This window comes from Calidris pugnax, unplaced genomic scaffold (assembly GCF_001431845.1).
Source record: "Calidris pugnax isolate Ruff unplaced genomic scaffold, ASM143184v1 scaffold75, whole genome shotgun sequence".
Lineage (NCBI taxonomy): Eukaryota > Metazoa > Chordata > Aves > Charadriiformes > Scolopacidae > Calidris > Calidris pugnax.
In genome coordinates, this window is record NW_015090908.1 from 117,709 (window position 1) to 134,889 (window position 17,181).

A 17,181-nucleotide genomic window follows, 5' to 3' on the forward strand; every position below is an offset into this window, starting at 1 on the left:
GGTTTCAACCTACCACACCCCCAATTGTGACCTACTATCACTAAAGAGTAAGAAAAAAAGCTGCAGAAAAAATAGGTTTCTCAAAGAATACATACTCTGACAGTATCCACATACAAGTTGAATGAAGTTTCTCAAAAATTTCTAAGCTTTCAGATGTCTTACACAAGCTAAGGAGGGAAAAACACCCACTTTAAATACAAAATATTAACTGTGTATAAAAATAAAGGGTCCATAGTAAAAACGTTCTAACATCAAATATAATTACAACAGAAAAGCAGCAAGGCAACATCAGCAACTAGCTCTGTGGCAGCTGCAAGAGTTAAGTAGTGGTTCTTTGTGTGCTGTGAGCAGAATGCTATGTACTTGGCTTGCAGCTCTTCCTAGCTGGGAGTTGACCCAAGATAGCCACAGAAACCACCACCCTTTGGACCAAACTTGGATTAAGAGTACAGCTCAAATTCTGATCATGTGAAATCCATATGGGAAGGATGAGAAACTTGATGGGGCAAAAACAAAAGTACATTAAAACTTTTGGAAGGCCGACTGATGAAAGCAGCTCCATTACTGCCAGTCAGGAGTTGGTTTTGAACTGAACATTGTGACTAGAGTCTGATGCTTCCTTCCTGGTGACTGATGGCAACTGTAACAAAATTTCAGTTATTAAGAAAGCCTGGTTTTAATTGCATTAACTTCTGCCAATACAGAAGTTTTGAGATTTTAAGGCAGTGGTTTAATGACTTAAGACAACAAAACTAGATGCTTCAGCACTACTCAGGTTATTTGCAATTTCTGATTTATCCTTCTGAGCTAACTTTGCAAATAAAGGTAGGCCCACAAAAATACAATTATTTTTGTGAATTGATACAGCTGAAACAAGTCCTCAGAATATTTCTGAATGGCCTGATCTGCAATGATATAAAATTAATCTAGTGGCACATTTTCTTATAAAGATAGAAGTATCTCATCTCATAACAAGTCACCAAGAAACAACACGACAGATCCCAGAGACACTTAAGTGATAGGATGAGGGGCAACAGGCACAAGCTGGAACATAGGAAGTTCCACTCAAATATGAGGAAGAACTTCTTTAGGGTGAGGGTTCCAGAGCCCTGGCAGAGGCTGCCCAGGGAGGGTGTGGAGTCCCCTTCTCTGGAGATTTTCAAGACCTGCCTTGATGCAGTCCTGAGTGATGTGCTCTGGGCAACCCTGCTTTGGCAGGGGAGTTGGACCAGATGGTTTCTAGAGGTCCCTTCCAGCTCTGTCAAATCCGTGAACTCTGCTTTCAGAATATATTAGTTAGGGTGCTTCTGTATCCCGCTAAAGCCCAGTGAAAATATACTTGATACTTGTCTTTTCTGCTAACCACTTGGGCAGACATGTTAGAAGATGGCACTCTCCAGCACCACAAACACACAAAACCACTCACACAAACATGGGCAGATTCCATGGCTACATCCTGCACCCCTCTCTGGCTGAGCAGGATGGAGGTCATACATGCATAAAATGTGGATCCCTCCAGCAGCTGGGCTCAGACACTGGGTCTGCCATATAGCTGCCCCTGCATGCCAGTCTCTCCAGTTGCTGGCACCTGGACATACAAACCTGAGGCTGCAGCTCTGCTCCACTTGCTTGTTATAGACTGACTGACTCAGCCACTCCATGCGCACAGAAAACAGGAGTCCCTCACCCAGGAGAGGTGTCAGGAATAGAGTATAAGAGGGGGAGAGGACAGGCTGGGAGAGGACAGAACTGCAGGGTCGGGTCCAGGGCATGGCCAGGAAAGTGTACCATTTATGCATGACCAGCCCTTTTTAGCCTCTTACCCCGCTAATTTCACCACGCTTGTTCCTCCTCAATCACCCCTTTCCCCATCTGTGGTTCCTCACCTAAACACCCCATAACAAGCCTCTTGCAGTCCCAAAATACTTTTGCCCTGCATCCCATAATGTGTCCCATACCCCTCTGCAGCATTTCCTCTCAGTACAGAAGGTGCTCTAGTGTTGACTAGTCTTGATGGGTTTCATGCCCAGACAGGAGGGCTGAGGTTCTTCAGGGATACCCTTGGGAGGGGCCTAGACAAGGTGAGTCTTCTCCCAAGTCCTCAACTTGAGTTCCCACCTGCTGTTGTTCCCCATGCTCCCCTGGGCTTGTGGAGATGGGTCTGAGATAGCCTGATGGCTCTTGGACAGGCCTGGAAGTAGCTGGAGCAGTGTATTACTTGGGCTCTCCACCTGCCACTTTCTGTGTTCCCGTGAGGGTGCACAGGCCAGCTTTTATCACATAACCTAACAGTTTACCCACAGCTTCTCAATTTTTTAGAGTCTTACATTTCTTACATGAAATGCACCAATGGTTGTTCTATCAGAGTTTATTTTGGAGAGTGAGAAGGAATATTGCTTTGAAGAGCTATAAGCAGAAACCTCAGTGCCCCTCTCCCAAAGCCTCAGTATACAGATGGTTGCTATACATTAATTTTCTGCAGGATTTCACTTTATGCAATTCATGACAACTTTAACATACTAAACAAACACATATGCAAGAAAACTCAAGAGCCCAATAACCACCCTGGTACAACAGCTGCCCTCGTGGGCTTCTGAGTATAGAAGTACTAGAAGAGTAAGCTAATCAAAACGCATGATACTATGTCAAAAACATAAGGGTGAAGAAAGACTATATATAAGATTACAGAAGCAGCTTATTATTTATTACCTAATGAAATAATCAGAGAACCCACAAAAACAATATAAAAAGTGTGTGACTGGCAAAGAAAAATGGAATTTCTTTTAACTAGGAAGACCAGAAAGAAGAAATATAGCCCAGGAAGCAAAAGAGCAGCACATCAGAACTGCTCTTTTACAGAAGGGGGATAAGAAACAGATTTGATGGAGAAGAGCACTAGAGGTCAGTGTGCTTCTACTCCCAGGTATATTAGAAAAGACAAGAGCACATCATTCAAAACTTAAGAAAAACATAAGAGCTTAGGGAAATTCCTCTTCTTTGTATATAAGACATTGGCCCCAAAACACTTCACTCGCTAGCACATGTTATCTGGAGAAAGATTTCCTTAACCTATAAAGAATTTATTGTGAGACGACAGGAAGATAACTCATGTTTTTCCTTAAAAAAAAAAAACAAAACACACAAAAAAACCACCACAAAAAACACCCAACGTTCTAACCTAAACAATCTGAACAATTATAGCATATGATTTTCTGAATGTTCTAAATTGCTCACAGTTGAAACCATCTGATGAGTGTTCTGTAAGCTAATGCAGCAACTTAATGCTCAACTCTTAAAAAAAAAGAACCCTAAGTAACCCAAAATAAGGTATTTATAGTTCTGATATGCTTGCCAAGATTATTGGCGATATAGTTCTGATATCCTTCCAAGCGAGACATTACATAAGAGAACATACTTAACGCATAAAGGACAAGTGCTCACTCTATTATTGCTTTCAAGTGTACCTTTAGCAGCTACAGTATCTCTATGAGACACTAAAAATCTTGGGGAAAGACATCAAAGAACAAATCCAACCAACATCTGATTATCAGGAAATACAGACATGAATATAGAAGTAGTTTATTGCAACATAATTACAACTTAGCATTTGCTCTACATATTTTGCTATCACATTCACATAGATATACATATGTTAATTTAATAGATACCTGGAGGTGTGTAAGTTTCTACTGAAGAGTGCACAAGAACAGATCGTCTTTTTGAAGGCATAGGCATTTTTCTCTCTTTGTATTTTGCAAGTGCTGCTTGTACTGCTTCTGTGTGGACATCTATATAGAAAACGAAAAAAGGTTAAGAGATTAAGTTTAATCATTATTTCTTTCTAAAAACATAGAAAGCATCAATGCCATCTTTTACAGCTCAGATTCAAAGGCTGAATCACACATGATGGCCCTTATGGCTTTAGTTCTGTATAGCCCAATTGCTTAGCTTGCAGAAAGGAGTAGGTTCTCAGCTTCAGAGGAAGCAGCACTTCTTGGAGAGCAGAAAGATCCAAAGCTTAACTACCCTAACATGGTTTTCAATTCTGAAGCTGTGATAATTCCATCAATTGTTTCTCCTTCAATGGTGTTTAGTAAGACTGAATAAGCATGCCTGCCTCCCACTCAAATTCAGCTCAGAAGCAATGGTTTCAAAAGGTAAGGGAAGATATAAGCAGGGTGAAGTCAACAAATTTTCCTCATGAAAGCGTTATGCATTTGTCTTACCACATTTCTTTCATGTGGAAGCTGCTAGACAAGAATTACAGAATCAAACTGTTCAAGTTGACAGAAGGATGTATCCTTTTATTAACTATCTAAGGCTGCAAATACATAACAGATAGATAGATGTGTAGGTATGAAACTCAGACATCTGACATACATACACTTACACAACTTACATATTAAAAAACAACAGTAATTTCTCTGCCCCATACTTACAGGGATTAGCCTTGATGATGACTACAAGTAAAGCTCAATATTTTATAGTATCTCTTCAACAACCAAAAATACAAAAAGCACCACTTTTGGTACTAGTCCTGACCTTGCTTTGGTCATACTCAGCATGAGGTTCTTCCTAATTTATTTTAAATATGCTGATCAATTCCAGTTAACTTTGACAAAGCAAGAGTGTTGTAGTTTATGCTGAATTGGCCTATGATGGCTATAGATGCTCTCCTCCCACTTCTCGTTCCCAGGAGAAGAGATAAAGAGATTTATAAATTTAGAAGGAACGAAACTATTTTAATGAAATGTTAATAAAATTAAAAGGAAATAGTGAAACAGATACAATATATACAAAATCATATCAAGCTCCCAGGATGATGTCACCAGCAGGCACTGGGGAAGTCCCAGACTGGACTCAGTGACAGATGGGAACTGAATTCTGAATCTGGAGTCAGGACAACAACGAATCGGGATCAAAGGCAGACGAACAGAGAGGGTCCTCCTTGGACGTTGGCCATTGAAGAAAGAGAGTTGACACTTCAATCCCTCAGCTTTTATACTGAGCATGGGGCAGCTGGAATGGCACACCCTGTTGGTCAGGTTTGGGTCACCTCTCCTCTTCCCTGCAGGCGGGACCCCTCTACACTTTTCTGCTTCTGACCCTCCAACGGGGCAAATAATGAAATGAGCTGACCTTGGTTGTTATAGCAATAAGTATAAGCAAGAGCCTCTCTGCACACCACTCCTTGGCATGAAGTACAAACATTGGTCTTACCACTCTAAAAGAAAAGTTTTTTCCACAATATGCTGTTAATTCCAGAGAGTTAGAAGAGGCCTAGCTAAGAAGAAAAAATACTGAACAGAAAGTTGGTTCTGTTTTACCTCAAACCTGGACAAAGAGGTCCATGGAATAAATAGCCATGAAAAAGAGCATCAACACCAACATGAAGAATTCAGACTTGAGTCAACTAGATGGTTCAACATCTATTAGAATCAGAGTAGTAATACTCTCAAGGAGTAAAAACACATGAAACAAACAGCTTGCGTTTTTCTTTCTCTTATCTCTTAATTGAGATCAAGAAGAGAATTTCAAAGTGAAGAACACGTTCTAGGGAAGAATTTTTAATGAAACATGAGTTAGCAGAGCAGTGAAGGAAAACCCCAGAAGGACATAGCAATCCACTTAAAGTACTACCTAGCTTTTTGGCACTGGCCAGTGACAAATACAAGAAATAAACTAAAACCCATACACATATAAGGCTTCATCTTGAATAACTGTCCACTAACAGGATTGCCTGAACACTTAGGATCATTCAGGAATACTCATATTGAGAAGTAAAAATATTGGCTAAGCTCTAGACTGATGAGACTGCAAGCAATACTTCTGAATCACTGAAAGTTGATTTAAAGAATTTTTCTATCAACAAGGCTATGCAAATACTAACTCCAGGAAAAGAGGAAGTACTGATAATTAGCACTGATAGCTAGATTAATGCTTAAAAGCCAGATCTATTTGTAACAAGTATGTTAGCTGAACTTGTTAATATCCACCCACTTCTACATGTATTGCACTGTAAGACTATTGAGCTCTATGCCAAACTTCCCCAAACAATACCAGTAATATGGCAGGGTTGTTTACTTGCTTCTTGCTTTGTTTGTTTGCTTTTTTAAGTATCCCCAGTGCAAATTAAAAAGGACATCTGAGGCTCTGAGACAGAAAATTGCCAGCGTATACAGCATATTTCTCTACACCCTCCTAGCGGTCTCAGCTAACGGTTCCCAAGTATTCCTTGGTACAGTTGTGCTATTCTGCAGATTATATTTCTGTTAGTTTTAACATGGCGTACTATTTTAAATGAATTAATTTCTATTAGATTCATGGCTCTGCTTGTAATTTATTTGGACTCTTATTTGGTGACAAAGTAACTTGGAAATCATGGCTGTAATCTGGTTTTTCTCCAGTATATATTCAACAGTAAAAGTATATTGATGATACATTCAAAATGCAAAAATAAATGTAAATGACCAATTTGTACATACTCTTAAACATGTCATTTAGTTAATTGTGATACTATGTATTCTTCCCTGACATTGAGAAATTTCTTCTTTGTGTAGCTGAATACATCTCTCCCAGGAGCCCATATATATCCTCAGAACATTTAAGAAGCCTCATTCATCCTTCAATTATTCATAAAGCACCCATAAAAGCGTAGCAAGTCCATTTTTGAAGCAAGGTTTTAAACGTCAGTGATGCAAATATGATGTAATAACCACTATGCCCAAGCAGTTGCAAAGCAAAGTGATGCAGGACCAACAACATATTAAGGATGTGCAGTGCATGTCATTGCTTGCACTTCTCATCTCCAAAACCATGACATGGAATAACCCACAAAAAAAGAGCAGAAAAATTTCCAGTTAAAAGTCCAAAGCATCTAGGAGAGAAAAGTCTCCAAGCACCTGTCTTTTCTTGCTATTGTGACAAGGACTTTCACAGGTAATCAGTGTACTTCAACCACCTGAAAAGTAACCATGTAAACAGGATGTGATGAGGATATTGATATTTTCATACAAGTTTCCAAAACAGGTTTGTAACAGTGGCATCCATTTAAAAGTAAATATAACATCTATTGTGACATCTCCCTTTTTTGCGCACTTGCCTTACAGAATCACAGAAGAGTAGGGGTTGGAAGGGACCTCTGAAGATTATCTACATTCCAACCCCCCTGCTAAAGTGGGTTCACCCAGAGCAGGTTGTACTGGATCATGGCCAGGTGGGTTTTGAATATCTCCAGAGAAGGAGACTCTACAACCCCTCTGGACAGCCTGTTCAGTTCTCTGCTACCCTCAAAGTAAGTAAGTTTTTTGTTATGTTCAGACATTTCCTGTGTTCTAGTTTGTGCCCACTGCCTCTTGTCCTGTCACCAGGCACCACTGAGAAGAGACCAAGCCCATCCTCTTGACATCCACCCTTTAGATATCGATTCCCTCTCAACTCTTCTCTTCTCCAGGCTAAAAACACCCAGGTCTCTCAGCCTTTCCTCATAACAGAGATGCTCCAGTTCCTTGATCATCTTTGTAGCCTTCCGCTGGACTCTCCTCAGTACTTTATCTTTCTTGAACTGGGGAGCCCAGAACTGGACACAGGAAATATCTGAAAGTGAGCTACAGTAAATATGATAATCCTATATCCTTCCTTTAACAAAATATTCCAAACAACCAAGCAAAAAAAAAACCAACCCATAACCCACATGCTGTAGTTTTCTGAATGTTTAGGTTCTACAGACTGGACACCCGATCAGCAAACAAGAGAAAATCATTAAGTATGGTGTAAAAATCCCAATAAGAAAAACATCAGAAGGCATGTCTACAATTTCTAGCATTTCCTCCATTCTGGATTCAAACAAAACCATTACGAATGGTTATAGAATATAGAATTATAGAAATACAAAACCACTCATGTATAGAAATTCTTGAAAAATATTCCTTAGCTCTTCCCTTCTTTCAAAGTACTTCCAACTTTTTCTTTAGGTATAGGTACTGCTTTACTGGTAGACTTTTCCTCTTAATTCACCTGATGTTTTAGCTAAATTTCTTTCCCCTACCAGATCGGAAGCGCTCATCCCTCGAGTTGATAGAACGGGATTTCTGCTGTTTAGATACAGCAGCTGTAGCTTGCGAAGAGCCTGGAACTCTGTTCTCTGCTTGCAGGGATGGATCCACACCTGAAATAGAGTTTTATTTTAGTACAAATTCAGGTTCACAAATAAGACATCTGCTTCCCACATCTACGTTCTTCACCACCCTTGACACCTACCTACAAGTACTTCTGAAGTCTTAAGTCTATACTTTTAAAAAAATCTCAACTTCCAACATTTAAAATTTTTTAAACTAAAACCTAGCTTCATCTGGTAAGCATTTCACGCAGAAGATCAGAAACTTCTGAATAACAGAAAAATTCCTTTGCTCCTTGCAAGAGTTTACAATCATTTGTCATTAGGTGCTCTGTATGCCAGATCTATGCGGAGGGAGGAGAAGGAACCAATCTTCTCCCAGCTTACTGCTAGACATCAAGAGAAATGCCACAGTGATGGTTACAATTACACATTGGACTTGGAGACCCTGAACAGACATTATGATACTGCTCCACCTTTTAAATAAAGCTTGCAATATTCTGTCAAATTTCTTTTGAGTCTAAAAACAAGACAGCTAATGTAACTAGAATTTAGGAATGTGCATATCTGTTTAATCTATTCCCATTCAATAGTCCAATACCCATAAGACTCACATTCTACAAAAACTCCACAATTCTCTAATAATAACTTTGCAGATGTTAAGGGCAGAATTACTCTGTGAGCTTCAGCTGTCCAAAAACTACTGCTCTAATCTCGCTAGACTGGGTACTTTACCTACTCACTAAAGGATTACAGACCTTTCCCCATCAAGGGTAACAAAAATCCACTCTCTTGTTTCCTCTGCACCTGTCTAGAACTGGGCTCTTAGCAGCCACCTACCTGTAGGCTGGCTAATGTTCAGGAAGATGAATCTCACCTATATGTTGTAGCATAGCAGAAATAAGAAATCAAAGGGGTGGAGAGTAACTATTAAATATTCCCTGTCACACCCTAACCTCCAAAATGAAGAGACTCCCTGATGGTTTTCAACACATTTGCAAGGACTACACAAATTTGAGCTAGGAACTTACACTTGCAATATTATTTTCCCATCTATTATACATCTACAATTCAAGTACAAAACCAAGACCTGAAACCCCTGCAGGTGCTGAGTGTACACGTCAGGCACAGCCACAAGAAGCCAGAGGAATAGAAGGACTCTCTTCAGTTTCTACTGTTTTAAGATCAGTGAATAATCACCTTCAGAAGTACAAAAGCCACTACATACCAAGTACAACACATGTAAAATGCAGATGTAGAATTTATGATCTTACGTGACTGTTTGGCTTAGTGTTGTGTTTAATAGTAAACTTCCCTTGGCCATAGAAGATCTGCTGCACAATGCACCATCAACAAGTTTGCTGATGACACCAAGATGAGTGGTGTGGTTGACACGCTGCCCAGTAAAGAAACTGAAGTGTCCCCAGGGGAGAGCAGTTGAACATGAAGACAAGTAAGGGGGACTTGGACAGGTGGACCCATGTGAGCCTCATGAACTTCAACAAGGTCAAGTGCAAGGTCCTGTACATGGGTCAGGGCGATTTCAAGCAAAAATACAGGTTGGTGGGGAGAATGGATTGAGAGCAGTCCTGAGGAGAAGGACTTGGGGGTGTTAGTGGACAAGAAGCCATAAGCAGTGGCAGACCAGAAAGCCAACCACATCCTGGGCTGCATCAAGAGAAGTGTGGCCAGCAGGTCGAGGGAGGTGATTCTGCCCCTCTACTCCTCTCTGGCGAGCCTTTTATCATCTTCCTGACTGGATCACTTGCTACACCTCAGCTTTCTTATGTTAATACCACTAGGTGAATGCACTCCATTATCCCTTTTTGGTCCTCACTTGCAGCTGACCCCACCCAGAGTACTGTGTCCAGCTCTGGAGTCCTCAGCACAAGAAGGACATAGACCTGATGGAACAGGTCTAGCAGAAGAAGGCCACGAAGATGATCAGAGGGCTGAAGCACCGATGCTACGAGGACAGGTTGAGAGAGTTGGGGTTGTTCAGCCTAGAGAAGAGAAGATTCCAGGGAGACCTTACAGTAGCCTTCCAGTATCTAAAGGGGGCCTACAGGAGAGATGGGGAGGGACTCTTTATCAGGGAGTGGAGCAAAAGAACAAGGGGTAATGGCTTCAAACTAAAAGACTGGAGATTTAGACTAGATATCAGGAAGAAATTCTTTACTATGAGGGTGGTGAGGCACCAGAACAGGTTGCCCAGAGAAGCTGTGACTGCCCCATTCCTGGAGATGTTCAAGGCCAGGCTGAACGGGGCTTTGGGCAAGCTGTCTAGTGGGAGGTGTCCCTACCCAGGGCAGGGGGGTTGGAACTCAGTGAAACTCTTTAGGGTCCCTTCCAACTCTAATCATTCTATGATTCTATGAAAATGCAAATATTTACAGAAAGCAGCTTTCACTGAACTGAAGACATCACTCAAGAGCAATCTGTGCCAGCTCCTTTGCAAGTAAAGCTATTACTTTAACAAGTAAGAAAGTATTCCTCTTTCTCTCACGGGGTGTCTGGTCCCTCCCCTTCACCCTAAGTGTGTACCAAGAATGAAAATGATAGTTTAGTATTAATAAATATAGTAATTAGAAGACCGTTCAGTAAGAAGTGGTCTTCACACTTGAAGTGTAAGTTTTCAAACAGGAATTGGATTGAATATATCAGTTCTACCTCAGCTAATCAAAATGAACTCTCTTTAAATATAATATCCTTAGGAAAAGTCTTTTATCATCTTCCTGACTGGATCACTTGCTACACCTCAGCTTTCTTATGTTAATACCACTAGGTGAATGCACTCCATTATCCCTTTTTGGTCCTCACTTGCAGCTGACCCCACCCAGAGTACTGTGTCCAGCTCTGGAGTCCTCAGCACAAGAAGGACATAGACCTGATGGAACAGGTCTAGCAGAAGAAGGCCACGAAGATGATCAGAGGGCTGAAGCACCGATGCTACGAGGACAGGTTGAGAGAGTTGGGGTTGTTCAGCCTAGAGAAGAGAAGATTCCAGGGAGACCTTACAGTAGCCTTCCAGTATCTAAAGGGGGCCTACAGGAGAGATGGGGAGGGACTCTTTATCAGGGAGTGGAGCAAAAGAACAAGGGGTAATGGCTTCAAACTAAAAGACTGGAGATTTAGACTAGATATCAGGAAGAAATTCTTTACTATGAGGGTGGTGAGGCACCAGAACAGGTTGCCCAGAGAAGCTGTGACTGCCCCATTCCTGGAGATGTTCAAGGCCAGGCTGAACGGGGCTTTGGGCAAGCTGTCTAGTGGGAGGTGTCCCTACCCAGGGCAGGGGGGTTGGAACTCAGTGAAACTCTTTAGGGTCCCTTCCAACTCTAATCATTCTATGATTCTATGAAAATGCAAATATTTACAGAAAGCAGCTTTCACTGAACTGAAGACATCACTCAAGAGCAATCTGTGCCAGCTCCTTTGCAAGTAAAGCTATTACTTTAACAAGTAAGAAAGTATTCCTCTTTCTCTCACGGGGTGTCTGGTCCCTCCCCTTCACCCTAAGTGTGTACCAAGAATGAAAATGATAGTTTAGTATTAATAAATATAGTAATTAGAAGACCGTTCAGTAAGAAGTGGTCTTCACACTTGAAGTGTAAGTTTTCAAACAGGAATTGGATTGAATATATCAGTTCTACCTCAGCTAATCAAAATGAACTCTCTTTAAATATAATATCCTTAGGAAAAGTCTTTTATCATCTTCCTGACTGGATCACTTGCTACACCTCAGCTTTCTTACGTATCTGTTAACACCACTAGCTGAATGCACTCCATAATCCCTTTTTTGGTCCTCACTTGCAGCTGATAGTTAACACCTCTGAATGTTGAGAAAGCAACCTCGAGTCAGCCAGAAAGGATGTGTGCAGAAAAAAATATGAGCCTAAGTAATAGAAAAGTAAGGAACATCTAATAAATCCCACAGATCTAAATTTTCAGAAATCAATCCAACCCCGGAGATATGCTCGTATTTTTCAATTTGCTGTACAGAGAGAAGAAACACATTCTCACCTAATGGAGTCTTCCTCCTCTCCAAAGTAGGAAATGCCTCTGAAGTAGACAACAGGCTCCATAACATCAAATGCATTTCCCAATAGGGGAAATGAGAGAAAGAAACTGAAAGAAACTGAAGTGTCCCCAAGGGAGAGCAGTTGAACATGAAGACAAGTAAGCACATGATATTTCAACACTATCCAATATAAAGAGGTCACATTCCCTGAAACACTACAGTAGAATTCTGTTTCCAAAAGAAAAGCAAATTTAGTCTACCAACCAAATTGATTCAACGTATATGATACTTGAAACGTGGTAAAAACACTTGAGAATTGTATTTTACATCTCTTGTGAACAAAAGTTTTACATAATCACAAGTCAAGAGTCCAGCAAGATGTGCTGGTCCGGAAACAGTAAACAACAACTTCATATTTCATTAAAAAGATTGAGACGAGTCATCTCCTCAATGCCTGACCCAACAAAAGACCAGATGTAAATGGATAGTGCACCGGATGCAAATGGATAATGTGGGTTTTGCCACTAAGGTGGTGAAAGAGAGAAAAGAACAAGTAGCTAAGCTGGAAGTCTTCCTAAAATAGGTTGCCTGTTTATGGAATTTTCAGACAACAGCATTGTACATTAGGAAGGTCAACGCGCCAAACATCAAGCCAATTTTGTGTGATATTGTCAAAAGGGACCTTGGGTGAAGAAGGCAACAAAAGAGCAGAAGATCAATTTTTTGTCCCATTTTTTTTTCCTCCAAAAGAGGTGCATTAGCTTTAAGTTGAAGAAGAGATTAATGTTCTAGTCTTAATTCCTTACTCTTATCTTTTCCACTCCTACAGTTCAGTACCCAGCTTTCCAAAACTATCTCTCTCTGGGCGCTGTTATAGCTCATGAATCCCCATTTTGAACTTCTAAAGCTGGTATGAAAGTAAGTAACTACAGAGCTTTGGAATCAGGACTCATAAGACCACAACCAAGCCCCTTTCCCACTCTGTGATCCAATGTTCCCAGTGTTATGGTTTAACCCCAGCCAGCACCTAGAACCATGCAGCCACTCGCTCAATTCTCCCCTCCCCCTCAGGGGGCAGAGGGAGAAAAGGAGGGAGGGAAAGGGAAAAAACCCAACTCATGGGTTGGGATAAATACAGTTTAATAGAACAATAATGGAAAAGGAAAATATCATTAATAATAATAATGGTAAAAGAATATACAACATAGTAATACAACACAAGTCACTCTCACCACCTGGTGACTCATTGCCCAGCCCATCAGGAGCAGTGATTCTGGATTCCAACCCCCAGTTATATACTGAGCACGACGCCTGTGATACCGCATACTCTGTCAGCCAGCTTGCTCTTTCTAAGCTCCCTCTCAGCTTCTTGCTTCTTTGGGAAGCTGAAAAAAGCTCCTGACTAATATAAACATCACCTCACAACAACTAAAACAATATGCATTATTGACACTCCTTCCATACCAAATCTGAAACACAGCAGCCACTAGAAAGAAAATTAACTCTGTCCCACCTGAAACTAGGACACCCAGCAAAGCTGGTCAGCATAATCTGTGGTCAATGACACTGCTGCATCTGGCACAAGGGGTTAACCCTTGACTGTACAGAGAAAATAATATGGAAAATGAGCTGACTAATATATCAACCATCAGATGACAAGCTGAATGTAGGATGCTCCTGAGCCATGTGCAACTTAAGCATTGCTACTTGGCGAAACCAGTATTGGGGGAGGGGGAGCGGGGAAGAGAGGAGAGCCCAAATAAGTATTAGAGTACATGGAAGCTTAACTCCAAAACCAGAACTCTCCTCCTCCAACACTGACAGAACAGACTTTTGTGAATCAGAATTAGGGCAGATGTACTGTGATGAAATATACAGAAATGAACATTTGAAGTTCTCCTTAAATTACAATGAGGCACAAAATTAGTGGCACTGTTGGAAACCACAACTGTGTTTCTTCAAGTTAAGTCTCCCTTTTTGACTTCTCAAAGAAGGTTTCACATCATAGTGAAAAAACACCATGGATGAGTCTGAAAAATATCACTTTGGTAAAAATAGTAACATAGTGCATCTAACTCTTAGGCTACACAATTATGTGCCAGAAAAATCCTGTTCCACAAGCTTGGTGAACTTGGTAATTTATTCTGGTACTATGCAAATCACTACCTTAGCTTTCAGCAAAAGCAGCTGGATAATTAGGCTAATTCCCCCCACTCACACTGAAGATCTTTACAAAAATAACATTTTTAACAAGTATACACTAGAGACACTTGATTTACTATCATCGTGTTTTGTCCATTTTTAACTTACTCAAAGCTAGCAAGAATGAAAAGTCATCTTAAAGAGGCTGCTTGTTCCAATTAACTGAGTAATTTGCTTCTACAGAATTAAAGTTAATATTTGAATTACAACTGTATTTTTCAATCAACTAATACTAGAGAATCAAGACTAACACTGACATTTCTAGCAATTTTGAATTATACAAGCAAAAATTATTTTACAATAAGAGGGATGGATAGGGAGGATGCCTAGCAAAACACATCTGGCATCAGACAGGCAGAGATAAAAATTTCAAAAACATACTTAGCAAAAGCATTAGCTTTATTTTGTGGGAGTCTCCTGGGCAGCCCATGAGCAGAACAGTTGCCCTGTTGCCTCTTTCATCTCATCTGCATAAGATGTGATGTCTTAACATCAAACTCAACAGTTTTTAAAGACTTCCACCTATGTCTTAGTGAACTCTTATTTGAAACAGCTATTACACATTCAAATCTAATGAGCTTCACAAAAAGACTGACCCTGAAATTCATCTCCAAAAATAGAAATTCAAAGTCATTTCAATTCTAAACTAGGTTAATTTATGAGAGATGTTGTACCAGGTTCACTAGCTGAACCTTTCAAAAGTATTCTCTTCCAAGTTTTAATGGTAAACTGAAAAGTAAACCCAAAGGAGTTAAAATAGCATGGCAACAATTCCCTCATCTCAGTTTTAGTTGTATCATGCCTCCAAACATCCACAAGTCTGCAGAAGATGGCACATCATATTAAAGAGCTTTGCAGAGAGAAGAGGGGAAGAGGGAGGCCGAAGAGGAAAATTCAAGCTCTTTGTACATGATTAAACTTTCTGCAGCTGTTGAATTGGATCTAGAAATAAGGGAGGGACAAAAGACAACAACCAGGTTCAAAGCACTAAAAGAAAGGAAAAGTCTGTTTGCCACCCACGCTCACATAAAGCCCCCACCAAAACGAGGGAGGTTTTTGCAACGCAGCGCAGTGTTCCTTAGTTCCCTCTGCCATGGCCTGCCCGAAAGGAAAGGGAGCTTCAGCAGTTTCCTAGAGACAGGCAGTCTACAAGAACAGGTATGGTCTCTCCTGGCAAGTTTTTCAGCCATTTATTAATATATGCAAGGAATGGGGCCTTGCCCATTAGTACCACTTCATACACCATGGCAAAAGAGGTGCATTTGTGCGTATCACCTTCACGTGAAGTATCACCATTTAACCCATTGATTTCACCATCACTAGGGTAACTCGTACTCCTCAGTCTTCTCAAGCAAAGCTGCATAGCTGCGAGAGGTTCAAAAGAGGTCATCCTGCCCCTCTGTTCTGCCCTGGGGAGGCCCCATCTAGAGCACTGGGTCCAGTTCTGGGCTCCCCAGTTCCAGAAGGACAGGGAACTGCTGGAGAGGGTCCAGCAGAGGGCTACAAAGAGGATGAGGGGCCTGGAACATCTCCCTTACTAGGAGAGGCTGAGGGACTTGGATGTTTTCAGTCTGGAGAAGACTGAGGGGGGATCTGATCAATGCTTATAAATACTTAAAGGGAGGGGTCAGGAAGATGGGGCCAGTCTTTTTTCAGTGGTGCCCAGGGACAGGACAAGAGGAAATGGGCACAAACTTGAATAGAAGAAGTTCCACCTAAACATGAGGAGGAACTTCTTTCCTGTGAGAGTGGCAGAGCCCTGGAAGAGGCTGCCCAGGGAGGTGGTGGAGTCTCCTTCTCTGGAGACATTCAAACCCCCCCGGACACGTTCCTGTGCTTTGGGTGGACCTGCTCTGGCAGGGGGTTGGACTAGATGATCTCCAGAGGTCCCTTCCAACTCCATGGGATTCTGTGCTAATGTGTTCCTAGCTTAAGTACAGCTCCACAATGACAGTGATATTAATTCCAGATTTCTTTAAATAGAATTTTAGATACAGTTATTTTCCACTGAACTATAAAGGAAAAAAGGGAAACTTCTCACAAAAATCACCAGAGATGCTGCATTTTACATGAAACATGTATGCTGAGTTCTTGATCTTTTAATAGAAAACTTAAGACAGGAGACTAAATGAAAATTATTCCTCAAGAGACTGAAATCTGAGGATCTCTCTTTACTTTTTGATCTCAGAAGCCTCACCTCAGTTATTAAGCATCTAGTCCTTACTTATGTCATAGTTTAATTTTATAATTCTTTGCTGTTATACCACATCCTAGAACATATTACCTGATGCACACATTTTTGTCAAGATCTGAAACGATCTAAGTGTTCTAGGTCAGTGAAGCTGAACAAGTGTCTACCCAGTGTAATTTATGACCCAGAATAAGATATTAGAAAATCATGGGTTTTAAATAAAAATAGGCATCATATATATGAATTATGCTTGATGATCTTCCACTGTTCTATAATATTTTTCTCTCCTCAAGGAAGTAAACTTCAGCTCATATGTTTCCACTTGCAGAACACTTAACAATTTTAAGGGTGTTACTACTTTCCATTAGAGGAAGCATGCAACAGCAGCAAAAAATACAAAAGCATAGAAGATGTTAAAAATTCAATAAATCCAAGGAAGTGGATTAGGAAACAGGAAAATTTCAGGCAAATAGGAAGAAAAAAAGAAACCCAGGAAACTGAACTGTCTCAATGAAAATATAAAAAATATCAGCAAAATATAAGCAAGAGACATGCTTATTTAGACGTTATGACAAGACTGGTAAGCAGAACGCCTACGTGTCATTAGCGAGAACTTTTATTTCTCAAAATAATAGTCTATTTTAAGCGGCA

General features: G+C 40.7%; 1 protein-coding gene across 1 annotated transcript in view; it reads right to left on the bottom strand.

The window, feature by feature from the left end:
* The window catches only part of DIP2A (disco interacting protein 2 homolog A), a 128,797-nt gene that overhangs the window by 67,638 nt on the left and 43,978 nt on the right, over window positions 1-17,181 (bottom strand). The window contains exons 4-5 of the mRNA XM_014949205.1: window positions 8,048-8,167; window positions 3,669-3,788 (exon numbers count right to left, since the gene is read on the bottom strand). Coding sequence (XP_014804691.1) covers window positions 3,669-3,788; window positions 8,048-8,167 — 240 coding nt within the window. The remainder of the gene's footprint in view (window positions 1-3,668; window positions 3,789-8,047; window positions 8,168-17,181) is intronic.